This window comes from Fukomys damarensis, unplaced genomic scaffold (genome assembly GCF_012274545.1).
Source record: "Fukomys damarensis isolate Sample0158 unplaced genomic scaffold, DMR_v1.0_HiC HiC_scaffold_24, whole genome shotgun sequence".
NCBI classification, from domain to species: domain Eukaryota; kingdom Metazoa; phylum Chordata; class Mammalia; order Rodentia; family Bathyergidae; genus Fukomys; species Fukomys damarensis.
Genome location: NW_022900936.1, coordinates 3495592 through 3515664, shown reverse-complemented (window position 1 = coordinate 3515664; position 20073 = coordinate 3495592). Strand labels below are relative to the sequence as shown.

Genomic DNA, 20073 nt, shown 5'->3' with positions numbered 1-20073 from the left:
AAAATACTCCACAGCAGCCCAGCCTGGCCTTTGTCCTGTGGCTCGGCACACAGGGCTGTGAGATTAGAAAACCCAGGCCTCTGGCTGCAAACGAGCAGGGACCCAACTTTCAGGTTCACGGCCTGAGCTCTTGGAGGGAGTAACTGTAGCCCAGGTGAAAGAAGGCCAAGGGGCCAGCTGATTCGTGGGTGCCTGGAACTGCTGCCCCAGCTGTGCACAGCTGGACGTCCCCCGAGGCCTGCCCAAGCCCCTCCCCTGGGGCAGACACAGATCTGTCTCTCTGGAAGCTGTGGCAGGCTGTGGGCCAGCGGCCCGCCCCCATGCGAGTCCGGTCCTTGTTCTCTCCTGAGGGTTTGAGCAGATGGTGGTGAAGGACCCGCAGGACCCTGGCAGGGGCTCAGGCCCGAGATGGGCCCGGAGCAGCGGCCTCCCTTCTGCAGCTGGGGTTCCCCCTTGGCTTCCCAAAGCCCACTGCTGGCCTGAGCTAGAGGGCTTCAGGCTCCTCTTGCCCGGAGGGCCATCCCACAAGGAGCTGAGGGCCTGGAGGAAAACCTTTCACCTGACCACTCCCCGCATCTTTGGAGAGCAGGGCTTTGTGTTTGATGAGGGGAAGCAGATTTGGCTCCAGAGCATTTCTCTGTCCTTTCTCTTCGCTGGCCACACACACCTGTTTCAGACATCATTTTCTCCAGAGTGGCTGGCTGGGAGCAGCACTAACGCGCTGGGTTGAGCTCCAAGCTGCCCAGAGTCCCCTGTGGTATTTTAAAAAAATTTTTTGAGACAGGATCTCCCTGTGTAGTTCAGGCTGGCCTCGAATTCACTCCATAGCCCAGGCTGGCCTCTAATTCCTGGTGATCCTTCTGCCCGTCTCCCAGGCGCTGGGGTGCTCCTGTGGTATTTTTTCGTGGTTGTGGATCTGTTCTGTGGTGTGGCTTGGTGTGGCCTGCTCTACTTTCTCAGCCTGGCAGTGCTGCCTGATCTAAATTGAAATGGAGGGTTCTGCAAGCAGATAGGATCTGGTAACCACCGTGCCGCCCTCCTGGCAGGCAGGCAGTGTGGGTGGGCAGGTGCTATTGGTTGCCCTCGCCCTGGCACCCACGCTGGCCTACAGGAGTTTCTCTTGCCCTCCTCTCTATCGCACTAATCCCCGATTAGGGCTCCCACTCCCAGCTGCTCTTGGCCCAGGGAGCTCAGCTGAGTGTCTGCCCTGCCCCCTGCCTGTGCTGGTGTCCCTTGGCCCTGCCCGGTGGGTGATCATGATGCGGTCATCCCTTCCGTCTCCCACGGAAAGTGGGATTTTCCAGCCAGTGGAGCAGTAACACCTCCCGTCCTCGGTTTCACCCCGGCTTTGTGTCCTGAGGTAGAAAGGAGTCCTACGCCTTCCCAGCCAAGCCCCCAGACTCGCTGAGGTCAGCTGGGCCCAGCCGGCCTCTTCCTGGTCCGTCCTCCCAGAGCTGTGTTCCCCATGGGAAGCGAATTGGACTCTGAGACCCAAATGTTTCCTTTGAACGAGTTCCAGCGAGAAGGCTAAAGGGTAGCGCTGCTGGACGCAGCATCCTCCACGTTGGCTCTCCCGCCTCCCGGGATCTATGGGTGGAGTGATGACCGGTGACCAGAGCCGTGCAGGTTCCCCATGTCCGAGGGGACCCCGGTTTCCAACTCGCACTCTGGAAATGATCCTGAGGCCAACAGCACAGAGCGGGACACAGGCGAGAGTGCTGCCGATCTGTCTGCCTGTCCTTACCGGAGGCCTAGACGTCCGCGTGCCCCCTGCCACCCAAATCCACACTCAGGGCGTGGGCTGGCAGGAGGTGGGCACCACAGAATGGCCCGGGGCTCCCGAAGGACCAAGGAGCCAGGGCCCATGTCCCCGACGGCCCCGGAGGCCTGGCCACCCTTTCCGTGGCTGACTGCTGCTTCCCTGGCGGACGCTCTCCAGACCACACATCAGAGGCGGCGAGGGTCCCGGGCCTTGCTGTCACTAGTCCTGTGCGTTGTCACCTCGTGCCCCTCCCCAGGCCCGGATGGCAGAGGCCTGTGCCAGGAGAGCCCCCAAAGCTGTTGGGTGGTGTCTTTCAGCCCAGGCTTTCTTCGGGTGGATGTGCTAAATGCAAAGGACGCCGGGCATCATGGCACACGGCTGTAACCCCAGCACTCAGGGAGGCTGAGGCAGGAGGATCACCCCGAGTTCGAGGCCAGCCTGGGCTACAGAGTGAGTTCAAAGCCAGTGACCAAAACTATCAGACAGCTTGTGTTCTTAGTGATAAAAAGGTGCCGTGTGAACCTAGGATGTGTTATGAGTGGCGCCGGCTTGCGTGTATTTCTGCAACTTAGAGTCAACAGGATGGCCACAGGCTGAGGTCTTTCCACCCCACATCAGCTTCCCAGTAGTGCTTACAAAGACCCAAGCTCCATGCCCGAACAGCCACTGTGGCCGTGGTAGAGTGGCCATCTTGGGTGAGGCCTGACTGCTCTCCCCGGGGTGGGGAGGTGGGTGTGGGGTTCTGCGCAGCCCCACAAAGGCCCCCCAGGGGTGCCCTTTGCAGCTCACACCTTCCGGGCTCTTTCCAGCACAGGACTGTCCCTGAGGCGCTCCGTAAGTCCTGGGAGCGCTTATCTTTTCTCCTTGTTTAACCTCTCGTGATCTGGGCTCCGATCTTTTCTCCTTGTTTAACCTCTCGTGATCTGGGCTCCGAGGTGCCGGCCCTGTCCTGTGAGGCTGGCACCTGCCCTCCGCACTGTCCTGTCGGAGCTAGACCTGTGTCCAGCCCTGGCAGGCTCTGATCGTCGGGCCGATGGAGGGGACGAGCAGTAGCCGTGCCCGTCCCGCTGCCTGGACGCTGGCCTCCCTGGACAGAGCGGGCTGCTCCGGGTGCTGTCTCTGACTCTCAGGAATGGGCTGGGAGGAGCTGGCCGGGACTGCAGCGTCAGCGTGAGGCAGGGAGCCACCAGCTCGAGCGCTGGCGGGAATTCAGGAAAGAGCAGGGTCACCACCCAGCAGGATCCACTCCGGCCAGTCAGGAGGTCACCGAGGAGGGAAGGAGGCCTGGCTGTATGCAGGAGGGGCACTGCAGCCCTGCCCTCGGCTAGCCGTGTGATCCTGGCCAAGTCCTGACTCCCCGTGCACCCGTGAGGTCCCGGGGAGTCCAGGTCCACTTGGCAGGTGCCTGCTCCCCAGAGCAGGGAGGGCCTCAGTGTGTGTCATCTGCAAGACGCCCGCATGGTACAAGTGCAGGCTGCTCTGCTACGGTGCCCTTTAAAAACTTTATTTTGAGCTGCTTGTAGATTTGCAGAAAGAGTGAAAAGATAATTCAAAGGGTTTCCATGTATTCTTCAGGCGGCCTTCTGTAACAAACAATTCAGTAATCAGAATCAGTACTCTGGAGGCTGAGGCAGGAGGATCACCCAGACTTCAAGGCCAGCCTGGGCTACGTAGGGAGACCCTAGCTCAGAAAAAAAAAAAAGACCCAACCAAGAATTAGCATCGATGTAGTGTTACTAAAAGCCATGACCCAGGGAAACAAACATTGTAGCAGGATAAGAAGTTAACCTTGGAAAGGCCTGGGATTCTGCTCAGTGGCTCCACTGCACAAGGTCCCAAGTTCGAACCCCATACCAAAGAGAAGAAGAACAAAGAGAAGTTAACCGTGGTACAGTGTTGCTATAATCCAGAGCCCAGGGGTTAACTCTGTCACAATGCCTTCAGTAACTAAAAGTAAAGAGCTCCCCCTGTGTTCCCAGGGTGCTGCGCTCACTTGGTTCTGAGCCCCCTGCCTCTGCTAGTGAGTTTGAACGTTCCTGGAGCTGCTGAATGTCCTTCCCCGGGCCTGGTGTTTCCCTGTGATTGGACCTAGGTTGTGCAGGCCCCGAGAAGGCCCTGACGGCATCATGCCAAGGCCCCAGAAGCTTCTGACTCGGGAGGATTTCCGTTTCCTCTGCCGGCGAGGCTCCATGCTGCCTGCGCCTGCGTTAGGAGCTCTGGGTGCTCTGTGTTCCCCACCGCCCGGCGCCACACAGTTCAGGGTGCGGAGGTTCTGGGCTGGTTTTACCATCAGGCAGGGCGGTCACCCTTCTGTGTCCCCTTATCCGGGCTACTGAGCACTTCCTGCCACGTCCTTCTGCGTGTGGCTCCGTCTCTTCTGCCTAGAGAGGCCATGGAGGAGGCGCCCCCAGGCCTGGCAGATGGGGTGGGGAAGTGCAGCATCCTTGTTTCCGTTTACCTCCATAATTTCCTCCTTTGCTAAGAGCTCCCTTCACGTGAAAGTTCCGTGCAGCATCTCTGGGGTTTGAACCTGGATGGGCCGGCAAGTGGGAGCGTGGGAGCGTTTCTAAGCCCGCATCTGGATCCAGGTGTGAGACACTGGGCAGGAAAAGGTGCCCTGTGCTCTTTGCTTCACACTGGCAAGGGTTGGCAGTGCAGATGGTGCCCACCTGGCTCAACCTGTGTCAGGCGCTGTCCTGGAAGCCAGGCGAGCCCGATCCCAGACCCATGTCGCCACTGGCTTGCGGCCAGCAGCCCCTCCCAAGACAGCCCCGGCCGCCCACACCTGAGGTAGCTGTTGCTAGGACAGAGTGTGTCAGTCACGACGCTCCTGTGGAGAGCTCATCCTAGGGAACCGAAGGGCTTGCTCCGTTCTTCCCCGCCCCGGCCCGGTCCGGCCTCGGATCTGGAACTCAATTGCCGGCCTGCACTCTGAAGCACAGGAGGGTGCTGGGCTAGGTTTTCAGCCTCCCTGCCGAGGCTCCCTGGATACGGATGGGGTCTCTGCCGAGGTCAGGACAGGGGCTACAGGAAGCCTTACTGTGGGGCACGGAAGGACAAGACTTGGTTGCCTCTCCAAGCCCTCCTCGGCCATCCAGACAGCATTGGTCTCCCTGCTGCATGGCTACATTCATTCAGCCCACACCACCGGGAAAGTTTTAAATTGCAAGACTCGGAAGAGACTTAAGCTGAGCCCTGGAGGGCTGTGGAGAACACTGTTGCTGAAACGGAGGGAGCAGTTGGCTGAGGGCAGGAGCTGGGCAGCTCCAGAGCGCTTGGAGGCAAGGCCAAGGACCAGCCCCCAGCTGGCTCCTTCCCAGCCCGGGTCCCACGGAGAGCAGAATGGGGCACCTCAAGTGGAAGGCACAGCCACTTCCTGGGGTGGGCAAGAGACGGGCACCAGACGGGAGGACCCTCAGAGGTGCAGGATGAAGCCGGCTCCAGAGGCTCTGGTCCCTTCCTTCTGCTGAAACTCGGCACTGGTCATGCCCTTGCTGGTGTTTGGTTTGGTTTGGTTGTTTTATTTTGTTTTGAGACAAGGTCTTGCTATGTAGTCTCGGCTGGCCTCGAACTCACGGTGATCCTCCTGCCTCAGCCACCGAGGTTACAGGTCTGTGCCACCACACCCGGCTTCCCTGCTGCCGCAGTTGTACCGTCTTGGGCTTTGCTCCTGTCCTTCGTCCCTGCGAGGACTGAGTGAGATAGAGCCATCATCAGCCTTGGGGTATAAGCTGCTGAGAGGAGCCTTCGCTGATGTCTCCCTCCATGGGGCGATCAAAGTACTGTGGACTTCGGTTTTAAAACTGTGTTACAGTAAAAGCCACACTGCCAAGAATCCCCCCAGAATCCCACCCCTCACTGTGAACACGCTCAGCTCACCATCTGGCCACTTCCTGTAGCAGCTCTGCAGGCCTCTCCCCTGAGCGTCTTTATGTGATGTGATCAGAAATACAGTGAATCCTGCTGCCGAGCGCCATCCAACAGAAAGGCAGCTCGTGAACACAGCACTGTGTCCTCGTCCACCTGAGTCCCCGGATCTGGCACCGTGTGACTCCCGGCTCCTCCCCAGAGACAAAATGACCATGACAGGGGCACGTTTTGAATCCACTTGAGACACAAGGCAGCCGGGACAGCGCAGCTAAAGACACTCAGGAAAGAGGACCCAGAGCCGCTGCAGGAGGCGGGAGGAGGGGAGGAGGGTGTTGGAAGTGAGGCAGGGGTTCTGAGAGAGGTTTGTGATGATGTGATTTTTGAATTTAGACATTCATTGTAGTTTTCATGTATACCTGTATCTCGTTGACTTTGTAGATCTTTGTAGAAAGTATGCGATTTTTTTTTTTTTTTTTTTTTTTTTTTTTTTTTTTTTTTTTTTTTTTTTTTTTTTTTTTTTTTTTTTTTTTTTTTTTTTTTTTTTTTTTTTTTTTTTTTTTTTTTTTTTTTTTTTTTTTTTTTTTTTTTTTTTTTTTTTTTTTTTTTTTTTTTTTTTTTTTTTTTTTGGTACCAGGGATCAAACTCAAGTATGTAATATTTTTTAAAGAAAGGCAGCATTGCCTCTGGCTTGGTCTCCTCACGCTGCTTCTCTCTTCCAGGGCCCGCTGCGCCTCTCCTTCCAGCAGGACCCTCGGCCGCCACCCCTGCAGCTGGCAGTTTCAGAAGTGTCCAGTGTGGCCAAGTCGGCCCAGGAGAAGGTAAGCAGGCGCTCGCTCGCCTGGCCTTTCCCTCCAGAAGGAAGTAGAGTGAAGCCGGGGCTGGGAGAGTGCGGTTGGTTTCAGTACTCTTAACACTGCGGAACTCTTATGCCATGAAAAAAACAAAAGCCTGGGGGCTGGGGATTTAGCTCAGCGGTTTGGTGGCCTGCCTCACCAGCGCAAGGACCTGAGTTCGATCCCCGGTAGCACAAAAAAAAAAAAACAAACAAAAGCCTGAGCTGTAGTCCCAGCACTGTGGGAGGCAGAGGCAGGAGGAGAGAGGAGTGAGCCCAGGTTGGGTGACTTAGGGACCAGATTCTGATCTCAAAATTCTGCCTCAAAATAAAAATTAAAAGAGCTGGAGCTGGAACTCAGCATAAAGGCCCTGGGCCCTGGGTTCAATCCCCAGTACCAAAATGATAATAATAAATCCTAGCGCATCCTGGGTGAGTTCACAGACAAGGTGCGGTCTGTCCATATAAGGACGGATTATTCAGCCTTAAAAAGGAAATGGGGTCCTCATGCAGGCTACACCCCAGGCGGACCTTGGAATCATGCTGAGCAAGAGAAGCCAGAGGCAAAAAGCCCAACATTACTTATAGCCTGCTCTGCCAGGAGCCGAGCTCTGGGGGCTGCATGCATGGTCGTGCAAGCCTCCTGCTGCGGTCCTGCAGTGTAGAGCCTGCGAGCCCGCCTGCCCGCGTGCCTGCCCGCGTGCCTGCCTGTCTGCGTGATGCAAGTGGGGTCTGCAGCACAAGGGCCGCCATTGGCCCTGGCGGTGTGTTGCGCGCTCCTCTTCCTTTTGCTTACACCTTGGCCGGCCAGGTACACGGATCCTAAGCAAGCTTCTGCCGCAGGTCCAGGGAGGCTTTGCTTTGCTTTGCTTTGCTTTTTGGTACTCTGGGGATCGAACTCAGGACCTTGCACTTGCAAAGCAGGCGGCAGAACTCTGAGCTAAATCCTGGGCCCAGAGAAAGCTTTCCTTAACCCCGCACTGTGGTTGCTCCGTTGTTTGCATGTTGCTGTTACTGTTTCTAACTGGGGCTCGGCATGTTCTCCCAGTATGAAAGCTTGTTTGCTTTGCCGGGTAGTCAGAGAGACGACCAGCACTAGGGACTTCCCCTGGACATATGTCACACCCTTGCCACCCAGAGACCCAGACGTGTGCTCTGCACTGCAGTCAGACGCAGGTGGGAGAAAGGGGCTCTCCGGTGTGGGCTCCCTACATGTACGGAGGGAACAGGTTTTGTTAATGATCTGCAAGACTCCTCTGTCCCCCTCTATCCGTCCCCTTCCTGCCTTTCATTATTTTTGTTTTGCTTGAGACAGGACCTTGCTATGTGGTTTAGGCTGTCCTCAAACTTGCAGCGATCCTCCTGCCTCAGCCGCCCAAGTACCTTCTGCCTTCTGGGATTGGGCTGCTCTTTCTCTATCCTCAGCCTCATGTGTCTTCTTCGGTGTCTGTGTCTCATTTCTGAGTTAACTGAGTGTGGCCCATTTGGCAGGCCGTGAGGCAGGACAGCAGGTGGCCCAGGGGGAGGAGGGAGCGCCGACAGTCCCCGCCGCTGCCCTGTCTGTGTTGCAGGGCTGTGTGTGCTTCTAGTGCACTGAGCGTTTTACTGTGCAGCTGTGCCCCGAGCTCTCTGCAGCCTCAGCGCCCTGGAGAGTCCCGGGTGAGCAATGGCCAATGTAACTACAGCCCAGCGCTCTGGACAAGCTAGGGCTTATTCATCTGCCTTCCAAAGCTGGGTAATTAGCTGTCTCTCCTCTTTCCGGGAGCTCAGGCGGCAGATGCTGCCCATACGGGACCTGTGGTTTACCCTCCCGACTCTGGCTGGGTGAGGAGCCACCAGCCATCAGACCGCAGGGCCGTGGTGCAGGAGGCACTCCCCACCCCACACCCCGGCGAGTGTGGAAGCCACCGCTCCTGCTGGGACCAGAGGGCCCCGTCACAGCCAGCACTGTCCCCTGGGTGGCAGACAGGGACTGACCCTCCCTGCGGCACGGAAGTTTCTCCCAAGTAAGAGGACAGAGTGAGCAGAGCTGGCGTGGCTTGGGGAGAGGGCAGAGGTGGAGACGTAATGATAGACTGGTTTTTAGGGTCTCTTATTGCCAGAAACTCCGCTGTAGAAAGAGGGTGATGGAACTGCATTGCTTTTAGTACAATCACAGTCCTATAATGTGCAAATTAAAAGCTAAAAGCTGCTGGTGTGGCGGCGCACACCGTTTATCCCAGCACCAGAGAGGCTGAGGCAGGAGGATCACCATAGGTTCCAGGCCAGCCTGGACTACAGAGCAAGATCTTGTCTCAGACCACCCCCACCAAAGAAAACTAAAAGCAGTGTAGTATTTGTTGGTCTTTGTTTTCGACAGTGTTGTGGACAAGAGCTAAGGAGAGAAGCAGCCCAAGCTGTGTGAACGGGTAAATAAAACAGGGCAGGTCCAGAAGAGGGGTCTGGACCTGGAACACGTTATGCTCCAAGAAGTGAGGCAACATAGGACTTTTTTTTTTTTTTTTTTTGAGGAGAAAGTATGCTATATAGTTCAGGCTGGTCTTGAACACACTCTGTAGCCCAGGCTGACCTTAAATTTGGGCGGTCCTCCTGCCTCGGCCTCCCGAGTGCTGGGATTACAAGTGTGCACCACCACACTCATTTGGAAACGACAAAAATTATATGATTCTATTTGGACGAGGGTCCTAGTGTCGAGTTCATACAGAGAGTGGAATGGTGGCGCTGGGGGCTGGGGGGCTGGCCAGCGTCAGTGTCTGAAGGGGTCAGAGTTTCCGTTTGGGAAAGGAGATGGATGGTGGAGATCACACAGCAGTGGTGGCGTGGAACGGGTGTGAATAGCAGGTGAGCTTAGCACTACCGGCTGCACACTTAGAAATGGCTAAGATGGCAAATGCCCCATTCTGTATGATTTACCCCAGCAGTGCCGCTGTGACCCAGTTACCAGTTGTTTTCAAGGATAAGGGTTCGAGTTGCTCTCTCCCCTCCCTGCGCAGGGCAGCCTCAAAAGGTGGCAGTGAATCTGCAGGGTCAGCTGAAGATTCTCCAGCCCTTGTGCTTTCAGAACAGTCCCAGTAAGGCGAGAGAGCGAGGAGGGTCCTGTCCCACATTTTCCCGCTGACTCTCATGGTGATAACCAGTTTGTGTGCATTCTGTTCTGTCTGGCAGTATGAGGGATTGGACCCAGGCCCTTCACCCTGAGCTACATCCCCATCCTTTTTTATTTTTTATTTTGAGACTGTGTCTCCCTAAGTCCGTAAGTTGCCCAGGCTGGGCTCAAAATTATGATCCTCCTACCTCAGCCACCCAGAGCGCGGGATTATAGGTGTGCGCCACCGCAGCGGGCTTACACAGTTTTTCTAAAGCTTTTGTTCTTTCACATCATAGGCCCTCTTCAAAATCTGTTTGCTTTTCTACAGCTGAGCCGTGGTTCACCTCCCCGTCAGAACCCTGGCTCTGGGGGCTCGCTCTGAGGGCGCAGGCTCGTACAGCCTCGGTGTCCGCACTGCCTACTAGTTCTGCAGAAAACAGGAGAGGGTTAAAAGTGCATGCTGGTCTCTCGGGCCGTGAGCCGCAGGGAATCGGCTGGGTCCTGCGTCAGCCTGCTTCCCCGGGCTTTTCCTCACAAGTTTCCGCTTTTATTCCTGCCATACAGACTACGCTGCTTTTGTTCTGTTTGTGCCCGTGGTGTTCAGGTTCATCCAGAGCTCCTCAGAGACCGCCCAGGAGATGCTGGTGAGGGCTGGGTTCAGCTGGGCTTCTGCCCGTCGGTGGGCACCGCTGACGGCTCCCAGTCAGAGCAAGCTGGGCACGGGCAGCCCAGTGGGCGGTGGCTGCCCTGTACCTCTCATGAGAGAGCCGCTCGCCCTGTGTTCATCTCCTCGCTGTCCCGGAGGAGAGGGGCTGCGGAAAGAGTAGAAGCGGTGAGGTCTTCCCAGCTTTGGGAAGAGGACGCTTGGACGGTTGGCTGTAGTGCCATTACAGAAACGGCACACGCTCGTTGACAGGTGAGGGCGGCGTAGAAGGTACCACTTCCTGGAAGATGTCTCCCGGCCCTTCCCCTGCAGATGGCTGCTGTGGGTGGTTCTTTGAGACGGAGTCTCCATGTGGTTCGGGCTGGAACTTGGCCTGATTCTCCTGCCTCAGCCTCCCAAGTGCCAGGATCATGGGAGTGCGCCCCCTCATCCAGCAGCGTGTTCCGCTTCTCCCGTCGGACCCCGAGGGCCAGGTCTGCCTTGGGTCCCGTCATTCTGCTTCCTTTGTCTCCCTGCTCTGCGTAAGTCCACTTTTTTTTAAATTGGCTTTTTGAGACAGGGTCTCACTGTGTAGCCCGGGCTGGCCTCAGACTCATGTCTCCTGAGTGCTGGCGTTACAGGTGTGAGCCACCACGCGGGCTTTAATTCTTGAGAAGAAAAAGCAGGCTCAGTGCCTGAAATCAGAAGCACAGACTTTTGCTGTCAGCCCCCACTCTGAAGCTCTGCCCCTGGCCTCAGCGCGCCTCTCTTCTCGGACTTGGCCGGACGTGGGACCGTCAGCGCCGGGGCCGAGAGCCTCAGTCCGCCAAGCACAGGGCTGTGACGCGGTGCTGTCAGACAGGCGGGCTGCGAGTGAGGACCTTCCTTCCGGTCTGCTTTGTGTGTCTGCCAACCTGTGCTCGGTCCAGAGACGCCAGACCCCTCACGGGATCGGGGAAGGGGCTCCGAGCACCCTTGTGAGACACACGCGTGGCTCTCATGTACTGAGTGCTCCGCTCACTGCCCGGCATTGCCCGGTGTGTCACGGCCTGGCCACCCTGACCGGGTCTGGGACAGTGCGGGGCGCGGTTCCCCCGGCCTCCCTGTGGGTTCCGTCCCTCGTCCCCACGTCCTCCTCATTCAGCCGCTCCCAGGACTCTGGGCAGCTACGTCTGGCTTCCCAGGGGTGACGGGGCTGCTCGGAGCAGCTGCGGTGAGGGCAGGGTGTGGGGTGGGCAGGGCTCGGGGCCCTCCCTGGGTGCCCCCCTGCCTAGGAAGGCCCCCAACCGCTTTGGGGTACAGCAGAGGCTTGTGACCCTCATGGGGGCCTTCGTCATCAGCTAGGTCCCCGCTGTCCCTCCCTGGAGTTGGGGTCCCGAGTCCCTGCGTCCAGTGGGAGCCACGTAAGGGTTCTGGCCACCACTCGTCCTCAGAGACGCCGGGGCGTGGGGCCCAGGGTGGAGGGTGCTCGTCCTGTGGCCTTGGGGACGCCCCTGCTCCCGGCACCCCCGCTCCGGGCCTGCTCACCTGCCCCCAGGCCTGGCCACGATGCGCCCAGCTCTCTCTGCCTGCCTGGGCTCGCAGGAGGCGGCTCAGTCTCCGGGCTGGAGCTGCGGAACACAGAAGCCTCCCTCCCCGCTTCGCCATCATCACCATGGCCCGGGCCGCAGCCTGCTGGTCCTCGGTGGGATGCCTGGGGGCAGGAGCCCATGGGGAGTGCAGGTCCGCCTGGTGGCTGATGTCATGGGGGAGCCTACTGGCTCTTCGCCTTTCTCCATGTTGGGGCCGGGCATCCTGGGAGAGATGGTCACAGTCTGTGGCTTTTGTTTTGGTTTGGTTTTTGAGTTAGGGTCTTGATATGTAGTCCAGCCTGGCCTCAAACTCACTGTGATCCTCCTGCCTCAGCCTCCCAAGGGTTGGGGTCACAGCCTGTGCCACCACACCCACCTGATGGTCTCCCTATGGCTTAAGGATCAGTGCAGGTTAAAGCCATACATGAAAGTTCTGACTCCTGGCGCGGAGGAAAGACTGCTGGGAAGCCAGAGCCGGACCCCTCCTGGGCATGAGTCCGACTGCTGTATGCAACCCACAGTGCTGCTCGGAGGAGCATTTCCTCCACTTTCACCATTCCTGGCTCACAGGGCTCCTGCCTCTACCCACCCGCAACACAAGGACCACGAGGCTGAGTGTGTGGGTGTGGGTGTATGGGGTGCCCACCCATGACCCAGTCTTCTGGGAGGCTGAGGCAGGAGGGTGGCAAGTTCAAGCCCACTCTGGGCAGTTTATTGATTCAGTGAGTCCCTGTCTCAACAAAGGGCCCAGGAGGTAGCTCAGTGCCAAGTATGTGGGTTCAGTCCTAGTTACTGTCAGAGAGGGAGGAAGAGGGGCTGGGGCGAGCTGACACTAACCACCCTTAGCCATGAGCAGCATGGACAGTTCCCCCAGAACCTGGCCCTGGGGACAGGCAGGGAAGCCCTCGGAGGGAGCGCTGCGGGTCTGGCCTCTGCCTGATCTCTCTCCTGCTTTTGCTTCCTGATGGGAGCTCCTGAGGCTCTTGCTCCCATCCCTTGCTGGTAGAAAGGGCAGCACCTCTGACATCGCTCACGCCTGTCTCTCTGGTTGCAACAAGAAGCTCATCTCCCTTTCCCCTTGCTGTGTGACGTGAAGTTCCTGCACCCCGTGCCGGGAGCCTGTGTAACTGCCCTGCGCCCATCTCCCTGAGGCCGGTGGCCGCGGTGCCCGTGGGAAGCCCTGCCTCCAAGGTCCAGGTCCCTTCGGCCTCCTGCAAGGCTACCTGCTGCTCGGTTTCGTGGGTGGTGGTGCCCTGGGGCAGCCTGACTCTGAGAAGGGGCAGGGTAGAAGGACGGGGGCCTGTAATCCTGGTTCTCTGGGAGGCTGAGACAGGAGGGTCACAAATTCGAGTCAGCCCAGTCAAGGAACTTAGTAAGACCCTGTCTCAAAATAAAAAATGAAAAAGAAATGGGGAGTTGGGATGTAGTTCAGTGTGAAGACCCTGGGTTCAATTTCTAGTACTGATAAAAAAGGTGCAGGGAGAGCCTCGGGTCCTCACACGGCTCTGTCACCAGTCAGACAGCAGCTCTGCTTGGCTCCAGTGGGAATCCCCAAACGGTCCCGTCCTCGAGTGCGGTCCGTGAGGCCCCCAAAAGGAGGTTGGGCCCCCGGCTTGCTGCCGTCCCCCACAGGGTAGGTTTCACCTTCTGTCAGCGGAGAAGCACCTCAGGAGCGTCCAGGAGGGCTCAGGGCGGCGGCCCAGCGGGGAGGTCGGAGAGTCCGGCCCAGCCGTTGGGACAGCGACACCCTGTGTGGGGCTGGGGTCCTAGCTCCGCTCTAGGCACCCCGGGGTCCGGTGTCAGCACTGAGTACGAGGGATCAGGGAAGGGCCTCCGCCGGGCACCTGGAGCTCGGAAGAGCGGGCCTGGCTCCGGCACCCCTGGGTGGCTCGGCTGGCGACGCCTTGCCCTGTGGGGTGTGGGGTTGTGGGCACCTCACCCTTGGGGAGGCCCTGCTCTCCACACAGAGTCATGGAGGGGACGGAGGAGCAGAGGCCCCTTCGTGGCACAGTCACAGTAGGGGCCCGAGCGGTGCACTTCCCGGCCCGCAGGCCACACACCCTGTCTCAGTTTGTTGAATATAGAACATTAGTGGTGGCTGTGACAGATGTCTTGTCCTAGGATGGGAAGCACCGGGTCGAAGGTCCAATTCCATCCACTCCCGCCCTTTCTGTTTTTTGGGACAGGGTCTGGCTGTGTCGTTCAGGCTGGCCTTGAACTCGTGGCAACCCTCCTGTCTCAGCCTCCCGAATGCGGGAGTCGCAGGTGTGTACCAACCACGCTTGGCCCTTCCTCTGTCTCTGCATGTAGAGATGGTGAAGACAGCCACACACACACCCTGAACGGGATTTTAAGCTGTGGATCGCCCAGTACAACACTTCAGCGCCAGCATTCTCAGCAGCCCTGCTGTGGCACAGCATTCCAGAAGACCCTCCTTGCTTCTTGTCTGTCTTTGTGTCATTTTGGGTTCGGCTGGGGATAGCAGGCAAGACCAAGCTGCATCCCAGCCGTCCTTGGAGTCCCCAGTGGGAGAAGGGATACAGAGGGTCGCCGGGCTGGGGCTGGACCTGGCCCGGCGTCCACCCAGGGTGCCCCGGGCGGCCGCCAGCTGGTTCTGCCAGCAACGACTCCCTTGTGATGCAGACTTCCCGGGCAAGTCGGGCCAACCTCGGAGAGGTTCTGGTCGTGTGGAGTTTCCCTCCCAGGGTGCGGGCAAAGTGAAGTCCTCTCCAGCAGTCCGGGCTCCCGGGAACCAGAGACTGGATGCGGAGGGGAGGGGAGAGGACAGTGAGCTCCGAAGGCACAGGAGCCTTTCTCGTTGGCAGGCAGCTGCTCGACCTGGACGCCGCTCCGCCTGGAGTTTTGGGCTCCTGGCTAGACAGGGGATCACGGCTTTAGGAGCAGAGCACGTGCGAGGTGTGCAGCTGTCGCCTGTGCGGCCAAGACACTGGGAGGAGAGGAAAGCCGGGCACGGCCTCCCGGCACCCTGGCAGGGCAGGTGACAGTGTGCCCTTTCCCCCCTCTCCAGAAGGCTGTGTGTCGGACCTGCAGCCAGGCTTTTGTTAATTTCGAATGGTGTGTGTCATCAAGGGGGTCTCTGTTTACTTTGGGGGAAAAAGTCTCGAACTGGTTGTGGTTGCGCGTGCCTGTAATCCCAACAAGTAGGAGGCTGAGGCAGGAGGATCACTGTGAGTTTGAGTCTGTCCTGGGCTGCACAGGGAGACCCTGTCTCCAGAGTGAGGGGTGAAGCTGGCCTTAGGGTTGGTCTCTCCCAAGGCGGCACTTTCCAGGAGGAGCCGATCTCGGCTCTGAGGAGTCGGACTGTGGACCCACAAGGCTCCCTCTTGGCTGTGAAGTCCTGTGTGGCCCTTCAGATACTAACTGCTGCCTGACTTACCTTTACAGAAATCCAGCACCATTCAGACATTTTGACAGCGAGTCGCTTACAGCCTAAGGATGAAGGACTTTAAAACGCTGCGTGTAAATAGTTCCGCACACTTGGGAAACCTAAGGGGGCTTCTTGTTTGTTGGTTTTTTGAGACAGGGTCTTGCTCATTAGTTCAGGGTGGCCTTGAACTCACTATGAATTCCAGGCTGGCCTGGAATTTGTCGTGATCCTCCTGTCAGCCTTCCGAGAGCTGGGATTACAGGTGTGACGGCCACACCTGACAAGAAGGGCTTCTTGGGGAGCTCCTGTGTCTGGAAGGTCGAGATCCAGGTGTGGCCCCTAGCGGCATGGGCAGGAGGTTGCTGTTGGCCCCCGGGATCTGGCGGGCGGGAGGCTGACTGGGACCCTGTCCCACACCAGGCCTGGTCCCGCTGTGTGGCCAGAAAGCCAGCCTGCTGAGGAAAACACTCCCCCTGTACAGAAGGACACTTTTTTATGAAGCCTCGTTCCCATCCTGTTCAGTGAGGATGGGCGGACGGTGCCAGCAACCGGGAGGGCCTGGCCTGGGCGGACAGAGTGTCCCTCAGATCCGCCTTCTCCCTGGTAGCCTTGTGATGGGCTCCAGGTGGCTGGAGAGGCTGGGCTGACCCTGAATGCCACAGTCTGGACTCCTTACAGCGGCTGCGCCCAGGAAGGGTGTGCTGGGAGGGGTTTTCTTGTTGTGTGTTTGAGACAGGGTCTCCTTCTGTAGTTCAGGCTGGCCTTGAACTCCCTATGTAGGCCTGGCTGGTTTGGAGCTCCTGGTGATCCTCCTGCCGCAGGTCCAGTGATTATAGGCCTGCACTGCCACACCTGCCCGGGCAGGCTTTCTTTAAGGCCAGATAGGAAGGAAAGCCACAATTTCTTGATTGAATCAAGACACTAAGAAAGTTGTCTGTTTTCTTAGTAAAGTTTTTTCATGTGTGTGTGTGTGCGTGCATGCGCGTGCATGTGGCAGGCACCCCCACCTGAGTCTTACCACTCAGCTACATCCCCCCTTTTTTTTGGTACTGTGAATCGAACTCAGGCCCTTGTGCTTGCAAGGCAGGTGGCAGAACCACTAAGCCAAATCCCCTGCCCCCCAGTTTTTAGCTTGAAACAGGGTTTTGCCACATTGGCCAGGCTGGGCTTGACCTTCCACCCTCGGCCTCCCAGCATGCTGAGGTTGGAGGTGTGTGCCTCCGACCCTGGCCTTCTTTGTCATTTGCTGAGTGGCTTAGGGCAGAAGTTTCCAGCCGAGCGAGACACCCGGAGCCCTGCTGCGTCCTGTCGCTTCACGTTAGCGGTGAAAGGCCCTGCCTGGCGGAGACGCTGATCTTCCTGTGTCCTGTGTGTTGTCAGCCTGATACACTCCTCTGGCTCCAGACAGTGCTGTTGACGGAGCATTTGTTTTTATCCAAACCGTGTTTGGCCCCGGCCCTGGTCAGCTCCGCTGGGTCCCATCCCTCTCTCCCGAGGGCGGGGAGGAGGGGAGGACAGGAGTGTCATCTTCCCGCTCGGTGTTTCCAACTCTGTGAGCCCACAGCGAATTGAGAAATTTCCTCTTCCTTCCGAGGGAGCTCCCAGCGGCCCCTTGGGATGGTGGCATCTGTTCCTCCAGGGTCACCCAGCCTGCTGAGGGCTCAGCTTGGGACAGATGCTCCTGGCGCCCGGCCCAGCCCTGCAGTGACCCGGTGACAGGTCTGTGTGGCCTGCACTGTTCCCTGGGCCCCGCCGGAAGACCTGCTCCCGAAGAGAAATTCCGTGGCAGAAGCCAGAGAGTTCTCCATGTGTTGGCCTCAAAAATCAGTACTCCCAAATGCTGTAAGAGGATTAGAGTTTGATTCATTCCTGATGGAATTACTGGCCTCTTTGTGTCTTTAGAGGTTTTGTTTTGTTTTGAGACAGTTCAGATGGCCTCGAATTTATGGTGATCCTCCTGCCTCAACCTCTCCAGTGCTGGGATTGCAGGCGTGCCCCACCACATCTGGCCAAAATGACAGTAAAAATGCAATTAAGATCTATCCAGGTATGGTGGCACACACCTGTGATCCTGACACTCAGGGGGCCGAGGCAGGAGGATCACCATGAGTTCATGGCCGGCCTGGGCTACAGAGTGAGTTTGAAGTCAACCTGAACTACATAGGGAGACCCTGTCTCCAAAAACCAAAACTAACAAAAACTCAAATAAAATAAACTTATTTTATGTTCGGGCTCATCTTACAATTCTGTTCCATTATGGCCGTGTAACGTTTCGGTCACGTAATATTTCATAATTAGAATTGCTCCCACTCGTTTGAAAACTAATGACCCATTAAAATGATTTAGGCAGAAACAAGTCTGCTCTGGTGACCTGTAAAGTCCTTACCTGTACTGTATATCAAGGTGTCCGCTGCGTGTGGCTGTGCAAATGTTCACAGCCAGGGTGGGCAGTGTGGCAGGGCAGTGCCTACGCGAAGATGTGGGCGGAAGGCGCCCTGCAGCTGTGTCTGGGCGGGACCGAGCCGGCTCCTGAGAGGCCCGGAGGAAGGACGTGCGTCCCGTTGCTCATTTTCACTGCTGTGTCGTAGAAAAGCTGGGATGTATCGGAGCCTGACCGTGACACCCCGGAGTCCCAGGGCTCCCTCCACGTGCGGCCAGGCGGCCCCGGGCGTGCTGTGCGCCTCCTGTGTCTCACCTGTCACCCATCCTCCCCAGGTGGTGGCCTGCCGAGCGGTGGGGGATGCCCTGCAGTTCCTGGTCAGCGTGGGGCCGGCCGCCTCAGGGGACACAGGGCGCTGGCTGTGTGACGTGCGGCTGTCCCCGGTGCACCTGCAGGTAAGGCGGGGGCACCTAGCCAGTCGGGGAGACGCCTCCTCTCCAGCACAGGGCTCCCGAGGCAGCGAGGACGCCCCACCTTTGCATTAATTGCCAGGAATCAAGTGCAGAGGTTTCCATGAGCTTCCATGTTATTTGCTTTTGTTTCTGGTTTGTTTCTGTAGTTGGTTTTTTTTTTTTGAAACAGGATCTTACTGTGTAGCTCAAGCCAACTTCAAAAATGTGGTGACCCTCCTGCCTCAGCCTCCGAAGTGCTGGGATTATTGGCATGTGCCACTGTGCTCAGCGCCCTTATTGTTTTATAAACTAGAAAAAGTTTAGTAGTGCTGTTACTTTCCTGAGGATGTATCTGGAATAGTAAGGCTGCTGGTTTTAGAACTGTATCTCGGGGGACACTGCAGCAGTGGCCGGAGGCGTGGGCGGCTTCTGACGCACAGCGCTCCCCAGGGTGGTCAGGTGGCAGGTGATGAACAGTCGGGAATTCGGATCCTGTTTCAGAGGTCCCTGTCCATTCGCCTCGCGTCCCACCTCCTCTGTCCTGGTCGGGCCGCCGTCCCTGTACAAAGGCGGAGGAAGGGGCCGGCGCAGGGCTGAGAGGGTGAGGTCTTCCTGTGCCTTCTGAAAGCAGCGGGCGAGGGGAAGCTGAGCGATGTTGGAGTGAACGCGCACGGCACATGCACCCCGGGCCCAGTGACTCCCTTTCCCTAGCTGGAGTTCCACATGAGAGAGAAGAGAGAGGACATCCACATCCGGTGGGCCTTCGTCCCTGTGCCGGGAACAGACGTGCAGGTCCAGCCCCGCGCCCCGGCAGCCGTAGAGGTGGGCTGTCCCCGGGACCCCTGTGTGTGTGTGTGTGTGTGTGTGCGCGTGCGCACGTGGTGGGACGGCGGTGCTGGGGAGGGAGTTGGGTGGGCTCGGCTCAGATGCTGGCAGCCCCTTCGTTGTCCCCGTCTGTGCCTCCTGGGCCGACCTGGGCCACGCGGCTCTGGGGTGGGACCGTGTTCCCTGGACCGGTGTCGCGGTGAGGACCGGCACGGAGGTCAGGCCGGGTCTCTCGGCTGCTGCTCCCCTGTTGTCACAAGCGCACCCCAAAACCCAAGCGCAGGTCGCCCCGCCTCTGGTGCTGCAGGGCTTTGAGGCCAGAGCCGGGGCTCAGGTGTGGCTGAAGGAGGAGCGGCGGCCCCTCCGTGGTCATTGTGCCCCTTACCAGGAGAAAGACCTGAATTTAATGATCTGTCAATAGGTATTCTAGCCTGCGCAATGTGGCAGAAAGGCGCACGTAGGTTTTGTTCCTTTTTTTTTTTTTTTTTTTTGGTTTTTTGAGACGGGGTCTCACTATGTAGTTGAGACTGACCTGGAACTCACTATGTAGCCCAGGCTGCTCTGGAACTCACAGCGATCCTCCTGCCTCAGCCTCCCGAGTGCTGGGATTACAGGCGTGCACCACCACGCCCGGCTTCTGGTTTTGTTTCTTATGTGTATCTAATTCCCATAGCATGCACCATCAGGATTCCACTGTGGCCCTGGCAGTTTACTCTCGAGGGGTGGGGATTAGGGTTCCTCTGGGCACCCCCATTTCAACCCCTTTCTCCCTCCCTTGGGTCCTGCATCTCCTTTCTCCCGAAGTGGCCTTGTTTGTCTGGGCCTGCAGTCCAAACAGAGCAGCTGGCCACTGCTTCTTCCCTCCCACCACTCATAAGAGACCTGCCAGAGGCCAAGCCTCACCCGTGATAGCATAGCATTATTTTTATTATTATTATTATTACAAATCATAGTCATGGTAGCATGGTCCCTGTGCATGCCAGGCAAGTGCTCAGCCACTAAGCAGCTAAGTTTCTCGGGCTGGGCTTGGGATCCTCCTGCCTCAGCCCCCAGGGTGCTGGGTGCAGGTGTGCACCTCCTCGCCCAGCCAGGTGTGAAGGGCTTCTGAGATCCTGGGGCCCAGCTCGGCGTGGGGGCATCCTATCCTGTCTGTCTGTCCTGGCGTCCTGCGTGGGGCCGGCGCAGCATCCTTCAGGGAGGCGAGGAAGCCTGGAGGGTGCAGGCGGGCGGCCAGGCGTGGGTGACCAGCTGACCGCGACCTC

General features: G+C 58.0%; 1 protein-coding gene across 1 annotated transcript in view; it reads left to right on the top strand.

Moving 5' to 3' along the window:
- Positions 1 to 3888: 3888 nt before the first annotated feature.
- Positions 3889 to 20073, top strand: part of C2cd2 (C2 calcium dependent domain containing 2) — a 35560-nt gene continuing 19375 nt past the window's right edge. The window contains exons 1-4 of the mRNA XM_033755933.1: positions 3889 to 4023; positions 6352 to 6450; positions 17870 to 17989; positions 18698 to 18834. Coding sequence (XP_033611824.1) covers positions 3889 to 4023; positions 6352 to 6450; positions 17870 to 17989; positions 18698 to 18834 — 491 coding nt within the window. The remainder of the gene's footprint in view (positions 4024 to 6351; positions 6451 to 17869; positions 17990 to 18697; positions 18835 to 20073) is intronic.